This window comes from Schistocerca serialis, chromosome 6 (genome assembly GCF_023864345.2).
Source record: "Schistocerca serialis cubense isolate TAMUIC-IGC-003099 chromosome 6, iqSchSeri2.2, whole genome shotgun sequence".
In the NCBI taxonomy this organism is placed as follows: domain Eukaryota; kingdom Metazoa; phylum Arthropoda; class Insecta; order Orthoptera; family Acrididae; genus Schistocerca; species Schistocerca serialis.
In genome coordinates this window covers 730,912,539-730,935,152 of record NC_064643.1, presented here as the reverse complement: position 1 = coordinate 730,935,152, position 22,614 = coordinate 730,912,539, and the positions used below count along the sequence as shown (strand labels likewise).

At 39.9% G+C, this 22,614-nt stretch overlaps 1 protein-coding gene across 1 annotated transcript in view; it reads right to left on the bottom strand.

Moving 5' to 3' along the window:
• Positions 1-22,614, bottom strand: part of LOC126484520 (cleavage stimulation factor subunit 1) — a 190,634-nt gene that overhangs the window by 18,794 nt on the left and 149,226 nt on the right. The window contains exon 8 of the mRNA XM_050108068.1: positions 20,533-20,626. Coding sequence (XP_049964025.1) covers positions 20,533-20,626 — 94 coding nt within the window. The remainder of the gene's footprint in view (positions 1-20,532; positions 20,627-22,614) is intronic.

Genomic DNA, 22,614 nt, shown 5'->3' with positions numbered 1-22,614 from the left:
CCAATGGCACAAACAATGATACATAGCTGGCTCCTTACAGCCAGTGTGGTTAATAGTTCCTCCAGATGACAAAAATATAGGCATGGCAAAAACGTCTCCCTGACTCAGATTTATCGAAAAAAAATCCTGAAAAGATTGAACTATCACATGGAAGAATTTGCTTACAAGACCCACATACAACCAATTCTTGAGCACTGTTTGTAAGTCTTGGACATTTCCACAGTCTGATCAACCAAGAAGTGCTCAGTTTCTTTACTAAGTGTGAGAAGGTCAAGGGAATGCTCAACAAACTGCAGAGCGAGTCGTTGTAAAGAATACAATGTGAATTGTCAAGAGCCTTTCTCACAAAATTCCGAGAGCCCATGTTCCAAAATGAGTCAAGAGACATACTATAACCTGCAACATGTATCTTGTGTAAGGTTTGTGATGTTAAAAGTAAGGAAAATCTTACCCATACGGAGGTGTACCGACAGATTTTCTTCCCACATACAATGCTTAAACAGAATAGTGCATGGGAGAAATGTGACTGGTATGATACATATCACCTGACTCCACCCCATTCCATACAGTGGCTTGTGCAGTACACATTTGGCTATACGGCCTAGAACCTTGAATCAACACGTGCACAAGCGCACGTGCGTGCGCACACACACACACATGCAAAAATTATATGTTGCTGTGCTGCTTGTATTAATTCTAAACAATGGAAACTCCAGGTTGGAATATCAGCAACATAAAGGAAAAGGTAAGATTGCTACTCACCATAATGAGGCACGATGAGCTGCAAACAGACACAACAAAACAATTGTGACACATCAGCTTTCAGCCAAAACCTTCTTCAGGGATGAAAAAATTACACATTCATTCACACAGGCAAGCACATCTCACGCACACAAGATCACCATATCCAGCAGCTCAGACTGGAATGTAACTGTCACTTTGAATGGAAGCAGCAATCTGGAAGGGGTGGGGAAGGGGATGGGATAGCAGGGTTCGGGTGGGGGAGAGAACAGTGCTGTCTGGCGGAGTGTGCAGGGACTAGGAGGTGGCCTGACAAAACTACCAACTGGAACAGATTTAGGTGGCTGTGGGGCAGAGGGGTGGGTAGGTGGGAGTGGAAAAGAAGAGAAGCAGGGAAGGGGAAAGAGGCACAGGTGTGTTGGCAGAGGGCAGCACGAAAAGAGGGTGAGCAGACGTGTATAGGGAGTAGGTGATAGGACAGAGGAGGCAGGAACTTTGAGTGGAGCTTGTAGGGACAGTAAGTTATCATAGTTTGAGGCCAGGATAGTTTCAGGAACAGAGAATGCGTTGTAAGGTTAGCTTCCATCTGCACAGTTCAGAAAAGCTGGTGGTGAAGGGGAGGATCCAGATGGCCCAGTTAGTGATGCAGCCATTGAAATCAAGACTGTTACATTCAGCTGCATGTAGTGCCAAAATGTGGGCTACTTCACTCTTGGCCATAATTTGGCATTGATCATTTATACTGGTGGACAGCTGGTTGGTAGTCATATCAATATAAAAGCTGTGCAATGATTGTAGCAGAGCTTGTCATTTCTCCCACACCAAAAAACCCCTCCCACACAGTCTCGTCATTCTGGATGGTGTACCTGAAGTGACAAGAGCTCCCCTGTCCAGTATGCTGAGGATCTCACCAACACCTGCAGGCACTATCACTCAGACCTAGTCTGCAAACAGATCCTCCATACCATTTCACCACACACCCCCAGTCCTCGCACCACTCCTAAGAACCAGTTACAAAGGAGTGCCCCTTTGCCAGCCAATAACACCCCAGACTAGATGAATTGAACCACATCCTTCATCAGAGCTTTGATTACCTACCATGATGCTCTGAAATGAGGGGCAGCCTACCCTAGATACTTCCCACCTCTCATAAAGTGGTGGTGTGTTGCCCAACCAACCTCCATAACATCCTATTCCATCCCTATGCCACTCCCAATCCTAACCCCTTGCCACAAGAATCACATCCCTGTTGAAGTCCCTGTTGCAAGACCTGCCCAATCCACTTACCCAGCACTTCCTATTCCAGTTATGTCACAGGCTTACCCTACCCCATCAGGGGCCAGGTCACCTGTGAAAGCAGCCATGTCGTATAGCAACTCTACTGCAATCATTGTACAGCTTTTTATATTGGTATGACTGCCATCCAGTTGTCTACTAGGATGAATGGCCACTGCCGAACTTTGGCCAAGAGCAAAGTAGACCAGCCTTTGGCACTACATGAAACTAAACATAACATGTTTGATTTCAATGGTTGCTTCACAATCTGGGCCATCTGGATTCTCCCTCGACCATCAGCTTTTCTATGTGGAGATGGGAGCTATCCTTTCAACACATTCTGTGCTCCCAAATTATCCTGGCCTCAACCTACAGTAACCCAATGTCACCATATCCTTCACCCAACAGCTCCCATCCCTACTATCCTATTACCTCCTTCTTATTCATGTCTCCTCAACCTCTTAATGTGCCACTCTCTGCTAATACACCTGTCTTTCCCCTTCGTTGTTCCTCTCCTTTTCCACTTCCCACTCCCCCTCTCCTCTGCACACCATAGCTACCAATGCTGCACCTGTTGGCAGTCTTGTCGGGCCTCCTTCTAGACCTTCTAGTCCCTCCACACTCCACCTGATGGCACTTTCCTTTTCCCCCACCTGTGTTCTGCTATCGCTTCCCTTCTCCGCCCCCTCCAGGCAGCTGCTTCTATTCAACGTGAAAGTTGCATTCCGGTCTAACCTACCAGAGATGACTGTCACGCATGCATAAGGTGTGCTTGCCAGTGTGAGTGAATGTTTGTGTGTTTCCTTTTATGAAGAAGGTTTCCGCCAAAAGCTAAATGTGTAACTGTCCTTTCATTGTGCCTGACTGCAACTTAACATGTCACCTTTACAATGAGTAGCAATCTTTCTTTCTTGTTATGAAAATGAAGAAATGGACAAGGAGAAGGATCAAGATTGGCATGAATTTAAAGAAAATGATTTCACTGCAATATTTCCTATGAAAAAAAGGTTTAGGTTTTTAATTGGTAAAATTTAAAGCATCTCTAATGACACCTATGAAATGACATTTCTGAGAAAGAAACTTCTTGATGGTAATGTTCATTTTTTCTTTCCAAGAAACTGATGATGCAACTGATGTAGAAATAGCCAAATTGTTAAAAAAGTTATTCCAGAACATAGAAGACGAGGTAAATTTATTTTTGAAGGGATAGATGAGTATGACATTGAGTAAATACTTTTCACACAGATAATGACACATAATAACTAAAAATTAATATTTGTTTGTCAAATTTTGTGAATGCAAGTGTTTTTATAGCAAAAATCTCAAGATTAATGTGCTTATAAAAATTTGTTTGGTCTAGAAATTGTAAAATTTTGTTGCAAATACAGTAATATATTTAAAAAAAATCAAAATAGTGATCGGATTCACTTCGCTAGAAGTCTGATACCATTCCTGCATACAAAATACAATGGTGATCAGATTCACCCCAAATGAGGAGATGAAACCGATCAACAGTTAACTTAAAATAATAACTGAAATTATAAACTACAAATAACGTAACACATGAATATATCATTATCAGGGTTGTGAAACTACCATATTGAATTTTTATTCTGATATCACAACAGGAAGAGAAAAAAAAAGCCATTTTTGATCGGATTCACCTAATTTTAATCGGATTCACCTAATTTTACAGTATTTTGTCTAAATAATTTTGTAATTTGTTTTGATCTTCTGATAACATCATGACCTCGCTAGATGGTAAACAATGGCATCACCTGATAACAGCGTTCGACAGAGCTGCTCAGATTATCTCCTAAATCGATGACAGCTCAAGAACATCAAAAGGTCTATTGATTTCTTGATGACTGCCTTATACAACTTACGTTTTTCTAAATGAGTTCCCATCAGTTACTGCCTACTGTGATCATTCTCACAGGAAATCACAAATCCAGTTTCAATGCTGAAATGGTATTCCATACACATGAAACTGCTTTTGTGCAAAGGTGTCAATAGCGTCCTGGAAATCTAGGAGTACGAAATCCACCTGAGATGCCCTATCGATGACACTCCTTACTGCATGTGACTAAAGGGCCAATTGTTTCATTAGAAAGATATTTTCTGAATACATGATGGTTATGTGTCAACCCTTTGCTACAGCCAGGTCACTTAAGTCACTAAATAAAGGAAACTCTTGTAGTCCAATCTGTATACCAGTTAGGTTCACTTCAGAATGTGCTGACAAAATAGCTCAGTTTCTAGCAGTTCTGTTCACAGCTTACTTCAAAAAAATGCTGTCTAAAAAGAAACCACTGTTCTCACTTACATTTTATTTTATTTTTTAAGAACTTTTTAGACAGCACTTTTGTGAAGTAAGCTGTGAAAAGAACAGCTAGAAACTTAGCTATTTTGTCAGCATATTCTGAAGTGAACCTAACTGGTATACAGATTGGACTACAAGACTTTCCTTTATTTAGTGACTTAAGTGACCTGGCTGTAGCAAAGGGATCTAGGTGCTTCATGATGTATCAATAACCCAGTGTTAATACAACTGGCATTTCTTAAATTTTATATATTCATTAATACATATATTATTAGTAGTATAATCATCATTATGTGTAAGATGAAATCAAAAAGGGACCTCTTGTCACAAAAGTGAAATTCTCCATACAAGCAAAAAATATGTCTGCCTGTGTCTGTATATGTGCGGATGGATATGTGTGTGTTTTCATCTTTCCCTCTCCTTCCCTCTTTCCTGATAAAGCAACCTTGGGTTGCGAAAGCTTGAAATTTGTGTGTGTGTTTGCGTGTTTTTTATTGTCTCTATCAACATACCAACGCTTTCATTTGGTAAGTTACAGCATCTTTGTTTATATAATAGAGGGAAACATTCCACGTGGGAAAAATATATCTAAAAACGAAGATGATGTAACTTACCAAACGAAAGAGTTGGTATGTTGATAGAGACACAAAGAAACACAAACACACACACAAAATTCAAGCTTTCGCAACCCACGGTTCCTTCATCAGTAAAGAGGGAAGGAGAGGGAAAGACTAAAGGATGTGGGTTTTAAGGGAGATCGTAAGGAGTCATTCCAATCCCGGGAGCGGAAAGACTTACCTTAGGGGGAAAAAAGGACAGGTATACACTCGCACACGCCCCTCCCCCCCCCCCCCCCCCCCCACACACATATCCATCCGCACATATACAGACACAAGCAAACATTACTTCATTCTGTACATGGTCACATTGTTTTGGAAATTGTATGAATCCAACAGGAGTCAATGATATCAATAAATTTTCCAAATCTCAGGTGCATATGCAGGTTTCACAAAATTGCATATCCTAAATTCTGAAGCCATTTTAAGCAGCTCAGAGTAGCTCTGTATAAAAAAAAAGTTTCGTGATTACAATAACGCCAAACAAGACATGTTGTCCCTTTTTATATGAGTCTTACGAATGCCTAAAGACATTGCCAATTTGCAGTTGACAGCCCAAGAGCAACAGGTAACAGCTGATGTTACTGTAGAAACAAAAACGTTTTTCGCACCCTGTTCAGTTTGAAGTTTCAATTGATCCAATACAGAATTCTGAAAGCACTAAATAATACACATGTAACTGCATGCTTACCAATATGTTCCAAAATGCTTCATAAAAAAGGAAGGGATTTTTTCCGGGACTCATACCTCAGGTTGTATTGGTGACAGAAAGGTGGTGTCAACTGGTTTGGATAACCCTTGGGCTAGGGAGGCACTATCTGTATGCCTAACAGAAGGATCTTGTTATGAAGGAATGGTCCAATCCAACATTCGAAACCCAATCTGAATTTTTTTTATACAGGAAGAATATATTGAAAGAAATGCCAGTTCAAAATTTTAGCTGCCAAAGCACACTACACATAATTTTCAAAAATGTTAAAATTCCTCATTTTTGCTGCACAAAGAACCGCTTATGACAGTGGTTTGTATAGCAGTCCCTGACTGATGCGCAAATCAGTGAATACGCAAATGCAGCCATGACAAGACAATGTGGCGCCACTTACTCAAAGTCCAAAGAGCACACACATGAATTTTAAGCACTTAAAGCCTGCCAAAAATGTCTCAAATCATTAATGTTTTGAACAACTTACAGTTCATGTCCAGTTAAGCTGTTGCAGATGTAACTGCTATACAAGTGGTTAGCAGAGGAAAGAAAATCATGGCAGTATATGATGACATATTACAGATGACTTCCATCACTCAGCACTTTAATGTGTTGACATGAAATATTTTATAGCAATTTCTGTAGTACAGGTCTTATGATAATGTTTGAATAAGGTATATTGTACTAACAATGAAACAGTTCCGTGATTATTTCCGGTTGTTGTTGTGGTCTTCAGTCCTGAGACTGGTTTGATGCAGCTCTCCATGCTACTCTATCCTGTGCAAGCTTCTTCATCTCCCAGTACCTACTGCAACCTACATCCTTCTGAATCTGCTTAGTGTATTCATCTCTTGGTCTCCCTCTATGATTTTTACCCTCCACGCTGCCCTCCAACACTAAATTGGTGATCCCTTGATGCCTCAGAACATGTCCTACCAACCGATCCCTTCTTCTTGTCAAGTTGTGCCACAAACTTCTCTTCTCCCCAATCCTATTCAATACTTCCTCATTAGTTATGTGATCTACCCATCTAATCTTCAACATTCTTCTGTAGCACCACATTTCGAAAGCTTCTATTCTCTTCTTGTCCAAACTATTTATCGTCCATGTTTCACTTCCATAGATGGCTACACTCCATACAAATACTTTCAGAAATGACTTCCTGACACTTAAATCTATACTCGATGTTAACAAATTTCTCTTCTTCAGAAACGCTTTCCTTGCCATTGCAAGTCTACATTTTATATCCTCTCTACTTCGACCATCATCAGTTATTTTGCTCCCCAAATAGCGAAACTCCTTTACTACTTTAAGTGTCTCATTTCCTAATATAATTCCCTCAGCATCACCCGACTTAATTCTATCACATTCCATTATCCTCATTTTGCTTTTGTTGATGTTCATCTTATATCCTCCTTTCAAGACACTGTCCATTCCATTCAACTGCTCTTCCAAGTCCTTTGCTGTCTCTGACAGAATTACAATGTCATCAGCAAACCTCAAAGTTTTTGTTTCATCTCCATGGATTTTAATACCTACTCCGAATTTTTCTTTTGTTTCCTTTACTGCTTGCTCAATATACACATTGAACAACAGCGTGGAGAGGCTACAACCCTGTCTTACTCCCTTCCCAACCACTGCTTCCCTTTCATGTCCCTCGACTCTTATAACTGCCATCTGGTTTCTGTACAAATTGTATTTACAATTTTACAATTATTTCCAGTAGTCATCACAAAAATACAAATTACCTTTTGGGTCATGAAAACAAACTTTTCTTTACACCATGAGCACATGAGAAAAGAAAAATCAATGCATTTAGGTATGCCACAGTAATTACTAGTTTTACTTAGACAGATGGAATAAGAAATGGCCGTGGCCATTGTTCTGCATATTGTGCTGCATACCAGGCATTCTTGATCAAATTTGTAAAACCTGATGACACAAACAGATAATTCACACGGAGCAGACAATGCAGACTGAATTTTAACAATACTATTTGACCAATAAATCTGAAATGACAAAGAGCTATCAGAAATTATTATGTCCGACGATTTTCTAATAATGCTTTACAGCGTCGAAAAATTTCTTTTCTATAAGCTGAAAAACTTTTCATACTTCCTAAAGACAGATGAGATGTTATGTCCAAGTCAAGAGTCCAACAAAAGCAATGAATTATTTACTGCAAGTGGTATGGAGAAGTTTCAGATGTAATATTGAAAATTACTCTCTTCCATTTTTCCAGATTTTGCTTCATCAATTACTAGAACCCCATCTTTTTTTAAATTTTTGGTCTTAATTTGCCTTTAAGTTCCTGAAGCCAGGTATAATGATGTGAGAAGATAATCCACTGCTACTTATTCACTGGCATTGTTGTATACGGCTGCAAAAGTTACTTTGTCTTTCTTTTGCTTGAAATATGGTTTGCACATAGTTCTTGCATAAAACCTGGATGACTGGCTTTATACACAGCATTTTAGGGGATAACAAGACACTTCATCTTGATGTCAACTATGAATTTCTCTACAGTATTACAAAACAGAACTGGCTTTGTATACTGTTTAGCTTAAAGTGTTTTCTCCATCTTTCGTTAAACAAAAATTTGTAGACTTTTCTTTGACACTAGAAGTTATTACGAACCAGTTGTCTTTAGGGCAAGGAAGATATTGTGTTTTCATTCTGGTCTTTGATCAGCACAACAATCATTGTTCGAACCACAATTCACAGAATCGTCAGTTATTTTATTTCTTCTTCTGTTTCCATTAATTTTTCACGAAATGTCGTTACCATTCAAATGAACAAACAAAAAATTAACTAATAAGTAATAGGTCTTCAAGAGAAGTAGATTATTTCAACTGCATACCATGTCCTTCATATTTCATCTTTGCAATGTTGAAAACAACTGGATTTTACATTACTGTGAATGTCTGGAAACTGCTCAAAGACAAATGCCATTATCTAGCATATATGAAGAAAACACAAAGAAAATTAATTCAGCCATATCTCCACAGTAACACACAACCACAAAGGCAAATGCTAATTGATTTGGATGTTAAATGAGTTGCAAATTCAAGTGAACAGTAACTGTGAACAATTGTGTCAGGGAAACTGTCAAGGGAAACTGAAATTCACTTTACAAGAGTTTCTTCTTCTTTAATATTGCAGTGAGTCTTAGCAGACAAAACTTTGATATTGTGTTTCTTTCAGTGTATTCTTCCTGTAATAAAAATTTCACCACAGGTTTTGATGCATCTAATTGAACAGTTCCTTTGTTACTGTCACTATCTTACAGTACAGGGTCAAAGTATGAATACAACACACTCCCTCCTGCTTAAGCAAATGGAGTAAGTCAGTTGGTTCTTTTTGTATTTGATGTGGTTTATGTTGGACCTTATTGGGTTTATGAAGGCACTGTTAGTTCATGAGTTGTTCCTCAGAAAACCTGAGAAAAGTGTTTTTTTATTATTTTTTCATACCAAAAATAGGTAATAGATTCGAAGACAGGTATGCATAGGAAATGGCTAAAATTTTTGTGTCGAATTCCTAAGATCCTGCTCTTGACCAGTCTTAAAAATTTTCTTCATACCTTTATTTGTTTCCGAGATGCTACCCTACTTGTAAACATAAAATAATCATTATGGTTCTGGGAACCCCGTGTTGTAGTACTGAAGCACATGCAAAATTTTTTTTATGCGTAAGATCTGGTCTGGGGTGCAAAATTAGTATTGCGTTATTTTAAGTTCCATATAAGTAAACTATCAAAATTTTACTGACCAGGGTCTAAAATTAGTATTGCATTATTTTAAGTTACATATAAGTAAACTATCAAAAGTTTACCGAAAAAAAAAAAACCACCACTTCTTTTCATGTATATAATAGAGGGAAACATTCCACGTGGGAAAAATATATCTAAAAACAAAGATGATGTGACTTACCAAACGAAAGAACCAACGGTTGCTTCATCAGGAAAAAGGGAAGGAGAGGGAAAGACGAAAGGATGTGGGTTTTAAGGGAGAGGGTAAGGAGTCATTCCAATCCCAGGAGCGGAAAGACTTACCTTAGGGGGAAAAAAGGACAGGTATACACTCGCACACACACCCATATCCAACCGCACGTACACAGACACAAGCAGACTGACATGCCCTGTTGCAGCAGGGAAAAGGGGGGAACCAGTGGAAAAATGCTTGTATTGGATCACAAAAAATGTGAATATGTTCCTATTTATTTAAAAGACTCTGAATGAAAAGTGGGGTACAAGTTGCTTCATCCTACATTCCTTAGCACCTTTCAAAATTTTCCCAATAATTTTGACATGGAAACATATTCATACTTTTTTATGCTTTGAGAGACAGTGGCAGTGGGAAGGAGATGGAAAAGCAATAAATAGGGGAAGATAATAGACAGTGGTTGGTATAAAAAGAGCAAATGAGACAATGGCACAGAAAGAGACGGTCACAGTGGCAGGGGAACATAGTTAACAATGACAGAACAGTGCTACGGAAAGAGTGAAGGAGACTGCCAGTGAAAGAGCAACAAAGAGGAGGCAAAATTGATGTGACTGAGAGGCAGTGATAACGAGAGACAGAGTCTATGACAATGACAGTGAGAAAAGGAGAGATACTGACACTGAGAGTAGACAGAAGCAGTGGGAAGGAATAAATAAGATAGCAGCAATAAGAGAGAGCAAGAGGGAGACAGTGACAGTGAGAGGAGGTTGTAGTTGTATGACAGAACAAAGGAGACTATGGCTGTGACACAGGAGGCAGTTACAGCTAGACACAAAGAGATAATGACAATGAGTTGGTTCTGAATGTGTGAATGAGAATGGGCAGATGGGATTGGATGAGTGTGAACAATTTAGAGTGATGGACTAATGCCGTGAGAGAGTTATAATTAGGGGAGCTCATGGGAGTTAGAGGTGAGTTGCATGTTAAAAACAGCATGAATTAGTTTGCTTAAAAAATTTTTGGGAATATTTTTAAAGATGCTGAGGACGGTAGAATGAGGCAGCTGGTACCCCACTTTTCAGTCACAGTCTTTTAAATAAACAGGAGCATATTCACATTTTTGTGTGGCAATAGAGGCATTTACCTGCTAGTATTGGTGATGGCTGTAATTTATATGATGAAGACTACCAAGAATTTTAAGATTACTTTTCTGAAGTAACACCAAGTAGTGACGAATCAAGTGATGACAAACTGGAACCTCAGTGTGGGAGTTGGTTAACGTCTCCAATATTTCTCGACTGCAAGACATTCCTAAGTTTGATGAAGCCTTAGGCAATAATGAGAATATTACAGATAATGTTATTATTGAAACAGAATGAAATGGTAATAACAAGCAAATAGTAGAAGAGAATGACAGTGTAAAAGACTTTGGCCTGTTCATAACTGATATGACTGCATTGTTTAAATGACTCTTTTGATGTTGACAGAGACCATGACTTCATTTCAGAATTTTTAAAAATGGGCTACAGATGCTGTGAAGAATGTTGCAATAACTTTTCAGTTGGTGACTATTTAGAAAAGTGCTGCGAATGTGATGATACTGATCACTAAAAAAAACATCAACAACACATTAGGTCACGTAATTGTTGGCCAAATGCAGTGTGTAACTTCATATTCTTCTTTGCAGCTCATAAACATAAAAGTCAGACTGAGAGGAAACACCCATGAACTAAATACTTAGTAAAGGTTGGCATGTTCGTGAAAATGCTTACATGTTTGCCCACAGTATTAAAACTAAAAGGTTGAAATGCCTAACAAACCCTGAGTCGATTGAGGAACATGACAGAAAACCTAAATTGTGATGGCCAGACATGGGTTTGAACGACCATATTCCTGAGTGCGAGTCCACGTGCTAACCACTGTGCCATCTCACTTGGTCACAGTAACGCAAGGAAACTTTTTCAGAATGTGACTTCTTTTTCTGATTCAGGGTGTCATATAAAATTTTTACACAATTACACAGAATAAATGCCTTACGCTTACCATGAAGAAATAGCACTGAGTAGTATAATGCCAATTTAAAATTTCTACCTTCAAGTGATAGTAGGTCAAAATTTTTGAATCTTACATGGCTTCCTTTACAAATGATATGCCTCTAAAACCTACATCAAGTAGGGTGTTTTCTAATCTTTGGAAGGATATCTGCTCAGAAATAGTTGTCAGATCTTTGTGCATATTTCCAGAGGCATTTCAGCAGTCTAGTCCCTTCAGTCCCACAAACAAACCAACCAGAGGCATTTCACATCTGCAACGGCTTTAGTGCCTGAAGATAATAAAATGGAAACTACAGAAAAAAATGAGATTCTATCTACAACTTGTTGCAAAAAAAAGGGAGTTTCATAAGCGAACTATTAAGAAGACTGAGAAAAATTCTGAAGATGGTGAATAAACTTGTGTACAACACTACAGTTTTGACGTGGCCCAACAGGCTTACATATCCAGGAACCCTTTACAGTCTGGGCCTATTTATTTATTGGTCCCATTGAGAACTGGAATATGCAGGAATATGTGAGAGACTGTAAATAGACAATCTATTGCCAGTAAATGTACGAATAACAAAGGGATGCAACATTGTTGTTAGAACTTTTCTACAATTATTTGGCGAGCTACAGTCATGGAGAAGATGCAATGTTTATTCATGTTAACAAATGTGTAGGGCAGAACAAGAACAACATCTTATTAAGATGTCTCACTTGGAGAATCTGTAATAGAAAAAACAAGAGAATTGCATTTCTCATTCAGACCAGTAGGCAACTTGAAATATGCATGTGACTGTGCATTCGGACTTTTAAAGAAACAATTTAGCATCAATTATGTGTCATCCATACAATAATTTGCTGATCGCATTGAGAAATCTACACCTGCAACACATGTTAGCTTTGCTGATGCTGTTGGAAATAAAAAAAGGTAAGTTATGAGTTTTCTGACTGGTAGGATGCAGTCCACCACTAGTATCTCTCAAGTGTTAACTTTTCATCTGAGAGTAGCAAATGTAACCTACACCCCAATTATTTGCTGGACTTATTCCAATCTCTGTCTGCCTCTAACAGTTTTTACCCTCGACATATCCCTTAATACCATGAAATTTATTCTCCAATGTCTTAGTAGATGTCCTGTCTTCCTGTCCCTTCTTCTTGTCATTGTTTTCATATATTCCTTTCCTCACCAATTCTGTGAAGAACTTTCTCATATCTTACCTTATCAGTCCAACTAATTTTCAACATTTATCTGTAGCACATCATCTCAAAGGCTTCGGTTCTCTTCTGTTCCAGTTTTCCCACAGTCCACATTTAACTATGATACTAGCAGACTTCTCTGGGTGAGAAATGTCCTTTTTGTCAGTGCTAGTCTCCTTTTTATGTCCTCCTTGCTTTGTCCATCGTATGTTATTTTGCTGCAAATGTAGCAGAATTCCTTAACTTCGTATACTTTGTGGTCCCAAATTCTGACGTTAAGTTTTTTGCTTTTCTCATTTCTGCTACTTCTAATTACTTTCATCTTTCTTCAGTTTACTTTCATTACACATGAGTGACTAAATTTCTTGAAGAATAGTAATGCTAATGAAATACCTCACATAACTAAATATAACCACTCTGAGTTCAATTTCAGCTACAAAGGTAGTGTACATAGCAAAATAGACACTGATGGAAATGAATTTGCATACTGCATATTTCATCATTGGGTTTCCTGGTGCAGTAATGCAGTGATGACACGGCAACAAAGGATTATCTTTTAAAAACATTAGGCAAAGAGGAATAAAACGACACTCTGAGTCCCGAATTAGAACCAGAACCTCAAGTCAACAACAGTGAGGATGCTGAGAAAGAACTTGACCAAATAATGCTGTTGGTAAACGATCTTGAACCACTTCAGACATAAGACTTTTACTAGTAGATAACCAAATACTTAGGCCACTACAACGTATGAAATTCCAGCAATCTATTTCGAAGGTTCTGTGAACTCAAATTTTTGTTGGTTCTGAGCCCATTAATGGCTCCAAAATTGAAATTTGGTCCAAAAGATGCCATAACGTTGATTTTTTTCGATTTGGAGCCAATTTATTTAGTTTCAAATTTATGTACACTGTAATGTTCAACAGGTCTGAAGGGTTTAACCACTTAATGTGTAATGTTAAGTTAAAAAACTGTACAAAGGACATTTCAAATACATATACAGAATTCGTTTCTTACGTATGTAACTTTAAAATGCATTATCTCTAAACACCTCTTATCCACCACAATTAATCAATTTGTTATAACTCACTATATATATATATATATATATATATATATATATATATATATATATATATATATATATATATATATATATATATATATATAAAAAGAAAGATGATGAACTTACCAAACAAGCGCGCTGGCAGGTCGATAGACACACAAACAAACACAAACATACACACAAAATTCTAGCTTTCGCAACCAATGGTTGCCTCGTCAGGAAAGAGGGAAGGAGAAGGAAAGACAAAGATATATTTTTCCCACGTGGAATGTTTCCCTCTATTATATATATATATATATATATATATATATATATATATATATATATATATATATATATATATATATATATATATATATATATATATATATATATAATAGAGGGAAACATTCCACATAGGAAATATATATCTAAAAACAAAGATGATGTGACTTACCAAATGAAAGTGCTGGCAGGTCGACAGACACAAACAAACACAAACATACACACAAAATTCAAGCTTTCGCAACAAACTGTTGCCTCATCAGGAAAGAGGGAAGGAGAGGGAAAGACGAAAGGAAGTGGGTTTTAAGGGAGAGGGTAAGGAGTCATTCCAATCCCGGGAGCGGAAAGACTTACCTTAGGGGGAAAAAAGAACGGGTATACACTCGCGCACACACACACATATCCATCCACACATATACAGACACAAGGGAAAAATATATCTTTGTCTTTCCTTCTCCTTCCCTCTTTCCTGACGAGGCAACCATTGGTTGCGAAAGCTAGAATTTTGTGTGTATGTTTGTGTTTGTTTGTGTGTCTATCGACCTGCCAGCGCTTTTGTTTGGTAAGTTTCATCATCTTTCTTTTTAGATATATATATATATATATATATATATATATATATATATATATGATGAGGCAACAGTTTGTTGCGAAAGCTTGAATTTTGTGTGTATGTTTGTGGTTGTTTGTGTGTCTGTCGACCTGCCAGCATTTTCACTTGGTAAGTCAAATCATCTTTGATGCTGTAACTTACCAAACGAGAAAGCATTGGTCTCTTGATAGACAAAATAAAAAACACACACACAAATTTCAAACTTTCGCAGCCCAAGGTTGCTTCATCAGGAAAGAGAGAAGGAGAGGAAAAGACGAAAGGATGTGGGTTTTAAGGGAGAGGATAAGGAGTCATTCCAATACCGGCAGTGGAAAGACTTACCTTAGGGGAATAAAAGGACAAGTATACACTCGCGCACCCACACCAACACACACACATACACACACACACACACACACACACACATCCATCCGCACATATACAGACACAGAGGCAAAGATGTTGTCGGTGTAACACTGTACCAAGATGTGATGGCCGTGCACCAAGGCATGTTTAGCCACAGGGTGATCCTCATTACCAACAAACACTGTCTGCCTGTGCCCGTTCATGCGAATGGACAGTTTGTTGCTGGTCATTCCCACATAGAAAGCTTCACAGTGTAGGCAGGTCAGTTGGTAAATCACGTGGGTGATTTCACACGTGGCTCTGCCTTTGATCGTGTACACCTTCCGGGTTACAGGACTGGAGTAGGTGGTGGTGGGAGGGTGCATGGGACAGGTTTTGCACCGAGGGGCGGTTACACGGGTAGGAGCCGGAGGGTAGGGAAGGTGGTTTGGGGATTTCATAGGGATGAACCAAGAGGTTACGAAGGTTAGGTGGACGGCGGAAAGACACTCTTGGTGGAGTGGGGAGGATTTCATGAAGGATGGATCTCATTTCAGGGCAGGATTTGAGGAAGTCGTATCCCTGCTGGAGAGCCACATTCAGAGTCTGATCCAGTCCCGGAAAGTATCCTGTCACAAGTGGGGCACTTTTGGGGTTCTTCTGTGGGAGGTTCTGGGTTTCAGGGGATGAGGAAGTGACTCTAGCTATTTGTTTCTGTACCAGGTCGAGAGGGTAATTGCGGGATGCGAAAGCTGTTTTCAGGTTATTGGTGTAATGGTTCAGGAATGCAGGACTGGAGCAGATTCGTTTGCCACGAAGACCTAAGCTGTAGGGAAGGGACCGTTTGAAATGGAATGGGTGGCAGCTGTCATAATGGAGGTACTGTTGCTTGTTCGTGTGTTTGATGTGGACGGATGTGTGAAGCTGGGCATTGGACAGAAGGAGGTCAACGTCGAGGAAAGTGGCATGGGATTTGGAGTAGGACCAGGTGGATCTGATGGAACGAAAGGAGTTGAGGTTGGAGAGGAGATTTTGGAGTTCTTTTTCACTGTTAGTCCAGATCATGAAGATGTCATCAATAAATCTGTACAAAACTTTGGGTAACCAAGAAGGCTTCCTCTAAGCGACCCATAAATAGGTTGGTGTACGAGGGGGCCATCCTGGTACCCATGGCTGTTCCCTTTAATTGTTGGTATGTCTGACCTTCAAAAGTGAAGAAGTTGTGGGTTAGTATGAAGCTGGCTAAGGTAATGAGGAAAGAGATTTTAGGTAGGGTGGCAGGTAGTCGGCGTGGAATGAAGTGCTCCATCGCAGCGAGGCCCTGGACGTGTGGGATATTTGTGTATAAGGAAGTGGCATCAATGGTTACAAGAATGGTTTCTGGGGGTTACAGATTGGGTAAGGATTCTAGGCGTTTGAGAAAGTGGTTGGTGTCTTTGGTGAAGGGTGGGAGACTGCATGTAATGGGTTGAAGGTGTTGATCTACGCAGGCAGAGATACGTTCTGTGGGGGCTTGGTAACCAGCTACAATGGGGCGGCCGGGATGTTTGGGTTTGTGAATTTTAGGAAGTAAGTAGAAGGTAGGGGTGCAGGGTGTCGGTGGGGTCAGGAGGTTGATGGAGTCAAGGGAAAGGTTTTGTAAGGGGCCTAGGGTTCTGAGGATTCCTTGAAGCTCCGCCTGGACATCAGGAATGGGATTATCTTGGCAAACTTTGTGTGCAGTGTTGTCTGAAAGCTGACGCAGTCCCTCAGCCACATACTCCCGATGATCAAGTACCACAGTCGTGGAACCCTTGTCAGCTGGAAGAATGACGATGGATAGGTCAGCCTTCAGATCACAGATAGCCTGGGCTTCAGCTGTGGTGATGTTGGGAGTAGGATTAAGGTTTTTCAAGAAAGATTGAGAGGCAAGGCTGGAAGTGAAAAATTCCTGGAAGGTTTGGAGAGGGTGATTTTGAGGAAGAGGAGGTGGGTCCCGCTGTGACGGAGTATGCAACTGTTCCAGGCAGGGTTCAATTTGGATAGTGTCTTGGGGAGTTGGATCATTAGGAGTAGGATTAGGATTATTTTTCTTTGTGGCAAAGTGATATTTCCAGCAGAGAGTACAAGTGTAGAACAGTAAATCTTTCACAAGGACTGTTTGGTTGAATCTGGGAGTAGGGCTGAAGGTGAGGCCTTTGGATAGGGCTGAGGTTTCGGATTGGGAGAGAGGTTTGGAGGAAAGGTTAACTACTCAATTAGGGTGTTGTGGTTCCAGATTGTGTTGATTAGAATTTTGAAGTTTTGGGGGGGAGTGGAGCTGGAAGTGGGAGATTGAGTAGATGGGAGAGACTGGGTCTGTGTGCATTGTCCACATCAAACCCACTAACAAGCAACAGTACCTCCATTATGACAGCTGCCACCCATTCCATATCAAACGGTTCCTTCCCTAAGCTTAGATCTTCGTGGCAAACGAATCTGCTCCAGTCCTGAATCCCTGAAGCATTACACTAATAACCTCAAAACAGCTATCGCATCCCGCAACTACCCACCCGACCTGGTACAGAAACAAATAGCTAAGGCCACTTCCTCATCCCCTGAAACCCAGAACCTCCCATAGAAGAACCCCAAAAGTGCCCCACTTGTGACAGGACACTTTCCGGGACTGGATCACACTCTGAATGTGGCTTTCCAGCAGGGATACGACTTCCTCAAATCCTACCCTGAAATGAGATCCATCCTTCATGAAATCCTCCCCACTTCTACCCTTGTAACAGCCCCCAATGTAAAACCTGTCCCATGCACCCTCCCGCCACCACCTACTCCAGTCCTGTAACCCAGAAGTTGTACGCGATCAAAGGCAGAGCCACGTGTGAAAGCACCCACGTGATTTACCAACTGACATGCCTGCACTGTGAAGCCTTCTATGTGGGAATGACCAGCAACAAACTGTCCATTCGCATGAACGGACATAGGCAGACAGTGTTTGTTGATAATGAGGATCACCCTGTGGCTAAAAATGCCTTGGTGCACAGCCAGCACATCTTGGCACAGTGTTACACTGTCCGGGTTATCTGGATACTTCCCACTGACACCAACCTATCAGAACTCTGGAGATGGGAACTTGCCTTTGAATATATTCTCTCCTCCCCACTTCATCAAGAGTGTCTTTCTGCCGTCCACCTAACCTTCGTAACCTCTTGGTTCATCCCTATGAAATCCCCAAAGCAACTTCCCTACCCTCTGGCTTCTACCCTTGTAACAGCCCCCAATGTAAAACCTGTCCCATGCACCCTCCCGCCACCACCTACTCCAGTCCTGTAACCCAGAAGGTGTACGCGATCAAAGGCAGAGCCACGTGTGAAAGCACCCACGTGATTTACCAACTGACATGCCTGCACTGTGAAGCCTCAACCTCTGTTAATTTCAAGTTGCCACCCCTCGTACCTCACCTGTCATTCAACAACTTCTTTGCCTCTGTACTTCTGCCTCGACTGACATCTCTGCCCAACCTCTTTGCATTTACATATGTCTGCCTGTGTCTGTATATGTGCCGATGGATATGTGTATGTGTGCGAGTGTATACCTGTCCTTTTATCCCCCTAAGGTAAGTCTTTCCGCTCCCGGGATTGGAATCACTCCTTACCCTCTCCCTTAAAACCCACATCCTTTTGTCTTTCCCTCTCCTTACATCTTTCCTGATGAAGCAACCGTGGGTTGCGAAAGCTTGATAGTTCATTTGAAAGGGCACAGCTGATTTCATTTCTCATCCTTGACGCAATCCGAGCTTGTGCTCAATCTCTAATGACCTAGATTTTGGGAGTGTTAAACCCAACCTACTTTCCTTCCTTCCTTTTTTCTTTATGTCACCAGTAGGGCTAGTAACGTGCTTTGCAAATAATTTCAATGGGCCCACTGGGATAGGGTACACAGAAAACAGATCTGGAATCTAGCAGACGCAGTGGCACGAAACGGTTCACATCCACAAAATGCAAAAGGCTACTTTAAAAGCTGACCAATGAAAACAACTGTACTTAACTGCAAATGGTTTGTAGAAGACCCACTGTAGTTGCTGTATGATGATTAAGACATCAGATAACGTACCATGCAGACTATATTTAGCAAATAGAATCAAATAAGTCTTGACCCAGAATCGAATCCTCGACCTCCTGCATGCTAACAAAAAACACTACCTACTACACCAACTGCACAGCACCACTACTATATGCTGACAGACGTAGTTACCATATATGTGATTACAGCATTGCCAGCCTGCCACCCTCGTAACGTTTATTTACTGTCTGAAATATTCGCAGGATGGAATTTTGTGAGAGACATTCTTGTAATGCTAGTATGTGAGGAATCATGCTGTGAAGTCTGTGTGCAGCAGTCAATAACACATCTTGACTCCTTGGTAAAACACACAGGTTTGGGTCTCTGCTGTATTCATTCTACCCAGGTACAAGCAATCACTGTTTGATGATCATGTATGACACTGTTTGCTACAGATTGCTCAATGTTTATATACTGTAGTTTGGAACACATATTCACTTGGAACTGTCAGAATAACCCATTTTTTGAATAGCTCAACACATTGGCTCTTTTGTGACTCTTGTTCATTATTCGGATGGCTCATTTTTGCAGTTCGAACACATTTTCAACATTCTGAGCATTCGCACCCTAGAACAGCCTATAGTGCCTGCAGTCGGCTCTATAGTGATTGCAAAACAAAACTGTCACATTTTTTGAGAGTGCTGAAATTCTTTCCATAACATTAAAATAAAGTTACTTTCAGTTCTACTTCCACGTGAAGTGGCTCGATAGTTCTATGTAAGTCACTAAATTCCCAATTAGCTCTTTTTTTTTAAAAAAAAACAGCCAAATTCAAATGGGTCCAAGCACTATGGGACTTAACATCTGAGGTCACCAGTCCCCTACACTCAGAACTACTTAAACCTAACTAACCTCACACACAACCATGCCCGAGGCAGGATTCAAACCTGCGACCTTAGCAGCAGCGTGGTTCCGAACTGAAGCGCCTAGAACCACTCAGCCACAGTAGCCGGCTTTTAAACAGCCAATTTGTTTGTCGTCACTCATTTAGTGTGATAACCTTTTAATTTGTGCATCTAAGCACTAAAAAAAAGACAGAATGTTAATAAAAATAAACTTGACTTTTTCCAAAAACAGATGCTACATTTTCCCATCCCTATGCATAGGATACAGAACCCAGAACTGGAACTTAATCCGTTCCCTGTGTTGGGCTTCTACAAATCCTTGTTGATGTGTGAGCATGTCTGCCTAAGTGTGCCACTCTGTCATCCACAGCATCTCTTTAGATGCAATTTGGAGCAAAATTAAACCCCATAATCTGACTAGATGTCAGGAAAACAGTCAGTTAGTTGCCACATTAGGAAATCTTGATAAATCACAAGTTCTGTGTCACTTACCTGTAGTACCAGCACCTGTGTATGCAATTAGGCATCTACTTGTTGAAAGCTCCCATAACTTTATCAGTGAGTCTTTCCCTGAGGACAGAATATACTGGAAAAAAAAAGAAGACACATTTTGTATTTGAGAGCCATTTAACAAGCTACAAAAAAGCTATAATAATTGAATAGAAATACTGTGAATCATCAGGCACTAAAATCAGTATGTTCTATCACTAACCACTGTGCTTTCTCTTCCTTCTTTTTCCTTTTTTTAAAGGAAAAGAAGCAGAATAACAAACAAAATTGATCAAGTGCTTCTTTTAATCAGAAATAAATGAAATGTAAAAGTTTCATAAATGTTAAAGTTCACTGAAAAAGACAAGATGATCAATCTATCACTATATAATGTTGAACATAAAACCTGGATGTGTAAGCCAACTTAGAACATTTGTAAATGTGAAGAACAGAGTACCTTCCTACATCAAAACTGCAGTGAGAGAAGGATACAAAGCATCTACGTCAGGTGAGTTCAAAATGACCATATAAAAATAACACTGTAAATAAGGAGTAGGAATACCCATGAACAAGAATCACCAGTAAGCTAAAAATATTTATAATATGCTCAACAGACAGCAATACATAGAAACATGTAGAAAAATGTTAAATTGCTCTCTTTTGGCATCAAGGGCTTCTTTTTCGAACAGATGAGAATGATGGGCAGGAAGAAAAGGGGTGGTAAGAATATATGAAAGGCTACTCAAGATCCAAGGGAAGGAAATGTGGGTGGTCAAAAATAAACACCAAGTTTCCATCTATAAAGTTTAGGGTAAATGCTAACAGAAATGGGGTACTGTGAGTTGTCAATATACACTCTCCATCTATGCATATTTGTGCTTACCGATAATTTTGAGAGTGTCATATCAATATAAATGCCTGGATAGTGGTTTCAACAGGGTGGTATTTGATGTGAGTCACTGCTTCTGAAAGTTAGTAATTTTACATCTTAGAAATATTTTCATAAATAAATTTATAGCTTCCATAGGGTAGACAAACTCAGCTCTACATAAAGAGATGTACAAGCAGGAAAAGTGTCAGTTCTGAAAGAAAAACAGGGGATAAAAAACAGAACGTATTAGCCAGAAGATGCAAAGTTCAGATAAAGTTTCAAAATGATGGTGGTCTGCAACAGATGACACAAGACAGAAAGCGACTCAGACCAGCACTAGAATTAGTTTTCGCTCCATTTTCCCCATCATTTTCCTGCATCACAACCTCCTGATACTGCACCTGTTGGCAGTAGTCTGGTCCCTGTACACTCTGCCAGACAGTGTTCCTGTCTCCTTTCACCAGTTTTGCTATCCCTTTACCCGGTCCAGACTTCTGCTTCCATTCTACATGATAGCTGCATTCTGGTCCGAGCTGCCAAAGTTGGAGTCATACGTGCGTGAGGTGTGCTTGCTCGTATAAATAAATGGTGTGTGTTTCTCTTTCTTTTTCTGACAAAGGCTGTGGCAAAAGCTCATGTGTAAGTGTCTTTTAATTCTGCCTCTCTGCAACTTAACATGCCATCTTTACAGTGAGTAGTGACCATCTTTTGCTACATTGTTGATATTCCAACCTGGAGTTTCCATTATTTTATTCTGTTAATAATGATGATATTTCTGACATCTTTCTTATCAGCATTCTTTTTAATGACCACTTTATAGAAGCCATAAAACACAGTGAACAATGTCACTGTAATGTCAGTGGTAAGTGAACTCCAGGAGCCTACCTGCAGTACGCACTATAAAAGCCATAAAACACAACAAACAATGTCGCTGCAGTGTCAACGGTAAAGCGAACTCCAGCAACCTTCCTGCAGCAGGCATTAAAGATATTCTGGAGCTGATCAACACCGTAAGACATTGCAAGTTTGGATGAAGTCTCTCCATTTTCAGTGAAGAAATTCAAATAGAAGTTTGACAAATCACCACTTCACTTAATAAGCAGTACTTAGAAGATATTTTTCCCGGCGAGCTGAAACTAGCTGTAGTCAAAATTTTGTATAAAAGGACGTACAGAACTAGAACCAATTGCCTTATTTTCAGCTTTTAGCAAACT